Below are 8,454 nucleotides of genomic sequence, written 5' to 3'. Positions count from 1 at the left end.
GGCGGGCGGATTGTTTGAGCTCAGGAGTTCGAGACCAGCCTGAGCAAGAGCAAGACCCCGTCTCTACTAAAAATAGAAAGAAATTGGTTGGACAACTATCAAATATATAGAAAAAATTAGCCGGGCATGGTGGCGCATGCTTGTAGTCCCAGCTGCTTGGGAGGCTGAGGCAGAAGGATCGCTTGAGCCCAGGAGTTGGAGGTTGCTGTGAGCTAGTCTGACGTCACGGCACTCTAGCCCGGGCAACACAGTGAGACTCTGTCTCAAAAAAAATAAAAAATAAAAAAATTAGCTGGGCAGTGGTGGCACATGCCTATAGTCTTAGCTGCTCTGGAGACTGAGGTGGGAGGATTGCTTGAGCCTAGGAGTTTGAGATTGCAGTGAGCTGTGATAATGCCACTGCATTCTGCTGGAGTGACAGAGTGAGACCCTGTCTCAAAAAAAAAAATTTTTTTTGAGATTGGGTCTTGCTGTGTTGCCCAGGCTGGTCTCGAACTCCTGGCCTCAAATGATCTCACCGCTTCAGCCTCCCAAAGTGCTAGGATTACAAGCATGAGCCACTATGCTTGCCCAATTGAGCCCTTTTATATGATAACATGTAGGATTAGGTTCTGGGGAGATAAAGTGCATAGGTATAATCTGTGCCCTAAAGTTAATAGTTGAGCAGCAAATTATACATGTGAATAACCAATTGTGATCCGGTGGCAAATAGAGGTGGGGACAGAGTGCTTTGTGGGTATAGGAAAGGAAGTGTGCTGGATGCTGACAGGTAGAGTGGGAGATGGCTTCGTGGAGGAGGTGGTATTTGAGCTGGGCCTTGAAAGCTAAGAAGTATTTTGGCAGTGGTTGTCCAAGTAGATGATGACATGAACAAGGTCACAAAGGTGAGAAAGTATGTGATACGTTCTAGAAAGTAGTAACCTGATGTGTGTTTGGAATATGGATTATGAGGGTGATGGCATGGCCTACAGTGCCTGGCTTTCAGTCTTTAGGGTAAGGCAGTGAAAGCTATGAAAGGAATCTTCAGATAACCTCTCTGGAGGTTATCTTTGAAAATCGAAATAGGTTCCTAGCCTTTAAATGTGCTAGTTTTACTTAGAATGAAACTTATTAACATTTGGCATAAAGTATTAGATGAGTGAGATGGGTTCCCAATTGCAGAAGCACCTTTTTTTCCTTTCTTAGTTTCTAACCACGCTCCTGCCCCAAATCTTAGGCTTCTCTTATCTGCCTGCCCCTGTCCTGCCAGTCTTTGTTGTAAGTTGAGAAATAAGGAATGTGATATCACGAGTGGGGGGTGGTATGATAAGAGTGGGGGCATCCCTGAAGCCTGGTCTGCAGTGGGAAGAAGCAGGAAGGTGTGGGGAGGAGGGTAGGTGAAAGTGTCGGGTGGGGGTGTTGGTGTTAGATCTTCTTGGTAAATATGCCCATTTTTCTTTGATATCACTTTGATGCTAGGAATGTTCATAGTATTATTCCTAGTTACCGGAATTGGTTAATACAAATTTTTGTTTAGCACCTTTTTAGATTGAGGCAGAACGTTAATAGGTGAAACCTTACCTATTTTCAGCTCTGAGGATGGAACAAAGGAACAAGAAAGGTTTTTTCCCTCTTCTTTCCCCTTTCTCTTGAAGAACCCCCACAAGAAGAGAAATACATTCATTGTCAAGCTAAGAGGAGGAGAGTTAGGGCAGGAGGCCAAGGTGGGTAAGCTACATGTTGAGGTCAGTTTCTTCCTAGTTTTTGAGCCACAGCTTTTAAAAATACAGATGTTAGTAATGATGTCTTTAGTTTTGTTTCATTTCAACAAGTGACCATGTGAAGACGGAAATACATCTCTCCGTTCTAATGATTTGAGAAATACCCTAGAAATGGGATTGAATCTCTGAGGACTCACCAGGCTAGTGGTTTATGAGCTCTTTTGGATACCAGCCTCTTTTTTTCTTGAGACAGGGTCCCACTCTGTTGCCCAGGCTGAAGTACAGTGGCTTGATCATAGCTCACTTTAACGTTGGAATCCTGGGCTTAAGGGATCCTTCTGCCTCACCCTCCCTAGTAGTTGGGACTACAGGTGCTCACTACCACACCCGGCTAATTTTTTAAATTTTTTGTAGAGATGGGTTCTCGCTGTGTTGCCAACCCTCGTCTTGAACTCCTGGTCTCAAGTAATTCTCCCGCCCTGGCCTCCCAAAGTGCTGAGATAACAAGTGTGAGGCACCACGCCTTGCCTATTTATATCATACCATATTATAGTATATTGTATTTAAGTATATAAATATGAAAGTATTTTGGAATAAACATGATGAAAGTATAAACTGACAGAATAAGTCAAAATTAAATGAAAATGGGTCATGAGCATACTACCCAATTTAGTTGCCTGCTTAGAAATCAGTGTTTCCATAGTGGCCTCATGCCGATCATTAGAGCAGTGAGCCAGTTCACAGGCTGGACCCTGTTCAGATGCTGTCTTTGCTTTGTGCTGTTGCACGTGGCTCAGTGACCTTGTCTGTTGTTGATCACAGTCACCGAAAGCCTTGGGAAAAGAGACAATTGAAGAATTTCAAAGGGGGCAGGTACTTCCTGAGTTTCATTAGTTGAGGAAGGCTGTCTAATCACTACTACAGAAGTGCATGTGGGCAGTCAAATTGGAGTGTGAGACACAGGACACAGAACAGGCTGCCACACAGGCCTGGTAGAAAAAGTGGGACATCGGGGGTTTGGAAACCACAGATTCAGGTTTAGGATTCTTCACTGACTGTGTGACCTTATTTCTATCACAGTCCCTCAGGGAATTCCTGGGTTTTTTTTTTTTTTTTTTTTTTTTTTTCGGTTTGTTTTGTTTTGATCTATAATGTGAGGATAAAATAATTTAGGTCACTATGATTGTTTTGAGGTTCACATGACACACAAATGTACTTTGAATATATAATGCACTCTTTAGATGTGTGATATTGAAGACAAGGGTGTCCTTTGAAAAAATGAAACATCAATTATATTTGTACTATAGTATGCTATAGGTTGCTTTTTTATTTTTATAAAGAATATAATACATGTGCATAGTTTAAAAACCATCATGGCCAGCCTGAGCAAGAGCGAGACCCCGTCTCTACTAAAATTAGAAAGAAATTATCTGGACAACTAAAAATATATAGAAAAAATTAGCCGGGCATGGTGGCACATTCCTGTAGTCTCAGCTACTCGGGAGGCTGAGGCAGTAGGATTGCTTGAGCCCAGGAATTTGAGGTTGTGAGCTAGGCTTATGCCATGGCACTCGAGCATGGGCAACAGAACGAGACTCTCTTCAAAAAAAAAAAAAAAGTGATCTTTTAAAAACATGATTTAAACAGATTTGAGCAAAATCCTTCTCTTCTTCTGTCTCACTCATACACACAAACATATACTCTTAAAATAATAAGTATATTAACAAGAATATGGGTTTTACTGTTTAATTTTAATGTAAGTTAATATCATTTATGCCATGGAAAGAGTTATGGTTAGTGAAAAGGGAGGTCTTTTGAGTCAGGAAAACCTAGATTCCACTGCTGATTGGACCTGTTTCTTAGTGACCCCAATCTGCCTGGGTCTGATCATCTGTAAAATGGCAGTAGTATCTGCTTCACAAATTTAGATGACATAATATACTTAAAGCACCTGGGAAAGAGTAGTGGTTGAATGAATGTTAGGATGTTTCCCCTTTCCCAAGAAAAGTAAAACATTAACTAGTGTACTGGCTAATTATGGGTCTTGGGATTTTCCCTTTTGCAGCTTTCAGAAAGAAAGACCGGCCAAGAGAGTTTTGATCTAGCCAAGAAAATGGCAAGTGAGTGCTTGGTTTCGCCAAATAAACAAGAATCCCTCCTCTCCCCACCCCCTTTTCTACATGCTTTTTCAAACTCTGGTGATTAAGTTAGAAAGTAAAACAATGATTTTTTTTCTTTTTGGAATCTCAACCGGAGATTCCATTTCTTTGAGTTTTGTGAGATACTAGTGCTAGAGATAAAATTCTTTAAAATAAGCTACTCTTTTGTGATGGGCATAGAAACAATATAACATGAAGGAAAGAACATAAAGAAAAGTGTCACTAGTTAATTCAGATCTCTTGTTACTACTTTACCTTTTTTTAAACAGCTTTATTGAGATATAATTCAAATACTATACAACTGGTCCATTTAAAGTATACAATTTAATGGTTTTAAGTATATTCACAGAGTTGCGCAACTATCACCACAATCTAATAACATTTTTATTATCCCCAAAGGAAACTTATGCCCATTAGTTATCACCCCTCAATTCCTCCCCCTCCCCACCCAAACCACTAATCTATTTTCTGTCCAGATTTGCTTATTCTGGGTATTTCATATAAACGGAATCCTGCAATATGTGGTCCTTTGTGACTGGCTTCTTTTAGCACTTTGCTGGTTAATGCTTTGGAGAACAAGTTGAGGCTGCCAGAGTTATTCCTGTGAAGGTTTTGTTTCCCCTCAAGAGTCAGCAGATAATGGCAAATGTTAACCTTAAGATGACCTTTAAACTGAAAGCAAATAAGAAAATGCAGCAGTTTTTAGGCAATTTGTTACAGATATTTTGATGTACTGTTTTGATGTACTGAGGCTCCCGCCTCAGCCTCCCAGAGTGCTAGGATTACAGGTGTGAGCCACCATGCCTGGCCGAAAGATCACTTTTAAAGATGTGTTAATCCTTTTCTTCTAACTGAAGGTATATATTTTTATCATCTTAAAAAACCTTACTACCTATATTATACTTTGCAACTCAGGTTTTTTAGTTTAAAAAATAGCATTTTTCTTTTTCACATTTATTTTTAACATGCTACTTAAAATTTTAAAAATTGTTTTATTAACATAATACAAGTTCCACATACTTAAAATGTACAATTTGATGGGTTTTGACCTATGTATGTACCCACGAAAAGATTACTGTCATCAAGATAATGAATATTTCCATCATCCCTAAAGTTCCTTTGTGTCCTTTTGTAATCCAGTTCCCCTTAGTCTCCCCACCAGGTCCCCAGGCTGTTACTTTATTGTGTATTAAATGAGATTTAATGGGAGTAACTATGATGGTGGGAGGCAGTATACGTGGAGGCTAGCCGTGTGACCTTGTATGAATGCTGTAACATCTCTAATTCTTTGTTTTCTAATCTGTAAGGTAGAGGTAGTTAATAGTGTCTACTATAAGTATTATGGTCAATATTAAATTCTTATAAAAAAGTTGGTACAGTGTCTAGTACATAGTAAGCACTCCATAAATGGTAGCTATTGTTAATATTATTTTGTGTTATACTAAAGTGCTTGATACATTAGATAATTCACCATCATTATGTGCCTAGTATGATGCCAAATATTCCTTCCATATCCCTTTTCTCCTTAATTCTTGATAAGTATGCCATATGACATTTGTTATTATTCACTGAACTACCAAATTTGAGAACCAATTGAAAAATTGACGTTCATTTATTTACTCATTCATTCAAAAAATTTTATTGAGCACATGCTGTGTTTCACTCACGGAGCCAGACGTGGTGAATGAATGATTCCAAGTTGCATAAGACACGGGATGAATTCTATATACATATAACCAGAGTATCCAGAGGAGGTGTGTTAATGGAGAGGCATAGAAGTTGAGAGCCAGGAGTGAGTGCTTCCGGCTGGAGACTCAGAGGCAGCCTCACGAAGGCTGCGTGATTCAATGTTGGTCTCAAAGGGATGAGAGGAGGAAGCCAAGAATAAAGTTAGTACAGAAATACTTTCCATCATGCCCTGCACATTGCTGGAGGTGGCCTCAGCTGTTACTTTGAACTTCCTAGTCACGGCAAAGAGAGAAGCATGAAATGTTATGAGTTTTCCCATTGCCAGTCAAATGATAAAGCCAGTTGCTCTGGAGAAGGGCTTTTCCTGTTACTGAGGATTGAGAGAAATGTTTCTGGGGTGAGTGGGAAAGTAGAAGGGGTACCAAGTCTTCAGCCCAAATACATGCATGGCAGGTTTCATGAGGCAGGTTCCTATGAGACCTCAACGCACAGTTTTGTAAAATCCAGGTCTGTGACCCCAAAACATAGTTTTTTGTTGGCCTAACTTAATCCAAGTATAAAATGTAGAATAAGCAAGGAATAATACTTGTCACCCTTTGTTGTGGTTTTCGTTTTACATCTATTTACCATCCCTCCCCAAATGTTTAGCTTCTCACCGGCAGGGATCCTATTTCCCTTTGGTTTGATCAACGGTAGAAAACTGGAAGGTTAAGGAATGAGGAGGACTGTTTATGACCGTGATTTGCCCAGGGATCATCACAGTGCTCCCACTTTGAATTATATGTACTCAAGGTCAGATTCGTATCTGAGATCCAAGAGCTACAAATAAATGGTCATAAGCTTTCTTTGCTGTTGCCGAGTACTGCCCTGCTTTTGAGGGAGTTTTCAGCAGCAGGCAGAACAGCTAAGTGAAGTGGTGATATACAAGTGACTACATCTGGGCCAGTCTGCTGCTGCCACTACCAAAGAAAGCCTTTAAAAAAATGGATAAATTGGGCAGTACTCAAAGTTTTCAATTTAATTTTCCCTTTGCCTATTGGATTTGGGATGAAAAAAGATTACTATATTATCATGACTGTTAAGTCAGATTCAGAAAGAAGTGTGCATTTTCAAGGAAAAAGCAAAAATAGCAAGTTTATTGAATGACTTCAGTTCTACCAAAATAGCCCTTCTTGCTATAATTTAGGTCAAATTACAGTATGTGATGATATAATACCTTTTTTTCTAACTGCTGTTTTGTCTTTCTCTGTACACATAGGAACTTGACAAAGAACTCCCAGTGCTAAAGCCGTATTTTGTCGCTGACCCCGGAGAAGCGGGAGTGCGGGAAGCTGGCTTACGAGTCACGTGGCTGGGGCATGCCACGGTGATGGTGGAGATGGATGAGCTCATATTTCTTACGGATCCCATCTTTAGCTCTCGCGCCTCACCATCCCAGTACATGGGTCCAAAGCGCTTTCGGCGTCCCCCGTGCACAATAAGTGAACTCCCCCCGATAGATGCGGTCCTCATCAGTCACAACCACTATGACCATCTGGACTACGGTTCTGTCATTGCTTTGAATGAGCGATTTGGTAATGAATTGAGATGGTTTGTGCCTCTGGGTCTCCTCGACTGGATGCAAAAATGTGGCTGTGAGAATGTGATTGAGCTGGACTGGTGGGAGGAGAATTGTGTCCCCGGACATGATAAGGTCACCTTTGTCTTTACACCTTCCCAGCACTGGTGTAAAAGGACTCTAATGGATGACAACAAGGTTCTGTGGGGCAGTTGGTCTGTCTTGGGGCCTTGGAATCGATTTTTTTTTGCAGGAGATACTGGTTATTGCCCTGCTTTTGAAGAGATAGGAAAAAGATTCGGACCTTTTGACCTTGCAGCTATTCCCATTGGAGCTTACGAACCAAGGTATGTAGACTTCCAAAGAAACATTCCGGCTGTGTGATAAGTTAACTGAACTTAAAAGTAGTTATGGCTGGGTGCGGTGGCTCACACCTGTAAGCCTAGCACTCTGGGAGGCCGAGGCGGGAGGATTGTTTGAACTTAGGAGTTTGAGACCAGCCTGAGCAAGAGCGAGACCCCGTCTCTACTAAAAATAGAAAGAAATTAGCTGGACTACTAAAAATATATAGAAAAAATTAGCCTAGCATGATGGCGCATGCCTGTAGTCCCAGCTACTCGGGAGGCTGAGGCAGTAGGATCGCTTGAGCCCAGGAGTTTGAGGTTGCTGTGAGCTAGGCTGACGCCACAACACTCTAGCCTGGGCAACAGAGCAAGACTCCGTCTCAAAAAAAAAAAGTTAAGACTTTGTGGTACTGTATAATTTGTGATTTTAATGTTAAACCTTATTATACATTGATTGGGAATTGGTGGGTCAGATTCAATTACTCTTTTTAAATTTTAAAATATTTTAAGTTAAATATTTTTAAATTGACAAAAATTATATATAGTGTGCAACGTGATACTTTGATATGTGTATACATTGTGTAATAGCTAAATCAAGCTATTTAACATACGCATTATCTCACATACTTATCTTTTTTTGTGATGGGAATTAACTGACCAGTCAGTAATCAAACCTAACTCCTGTTCTTTCTTTGACATAGAGAATACTTTTTTTTTTCCCCAGGTAGGGTCTTACTCTGTCACCCAGGCTGGAGTGCAGTGGCACGATCACAGCTCACTGCAGACTCAAACTCCTGGGTTCTAGTAATCCTTCTGCCTCAGCATCCCCAGTAGCTAAGACTACAGGAGCCACCACCACACCCAGCTAATTTTTCTATTTTTACTTAGGACAGGGTCTCACTATGTTGTGCAGGCTGGTATCAAACTCCTAGGGCCTCAAGCAGTCCTCTCACCTTGGCCTCCAAAAGTGCTGGGATTGCAGGCGTGAGCCACTGTGCCTGGCC

General features: G+C 40.8%; 1 protein-coding gene across 1 annotated transcript in view; it reads left to right on the top strand.

Moving 5' to 3' along the window:
* NAPEPLD (N-acyl phosphatidylethanolamine phospholipase D) overlaps positions 1–8,454 on the top strand; it is a 36,627-nt gene that overhangs the window by 18,053 nt on the left and 10,120 nt on the right. The window contains exon 3 of the mRNA XM_012650313.1: positions 6,807–7,453. Within this exon, the coding sequence (XP_012505767.1) occupies positions 6,807–7,453 (647 nt within the window). The remainder of the gene's footprint in view (positions 1–6,806; positions 7,454–8,454) is intronic.

This window comes from Propithecus coquereli, unplaced genomic scaffold (genome assembly GCF_000956105.1).
Source record: "Propithecus coquereli isolate 6110/MARCELLA unplaced genomic scaffold, Pcoq_1.0 Scaffold32, whole genome shotgun sequence".
NCBI lineage: Eukaryota > Metazoa > Chordata > Mammalia > Primates > Indriidae > Propithecus > Propithecus coquereli.
The sequence above is the reverse complement of the archived record's forward strand: the minus strand, read 5'-3'. Positions and strand labels throughout refer to the sequence as shown.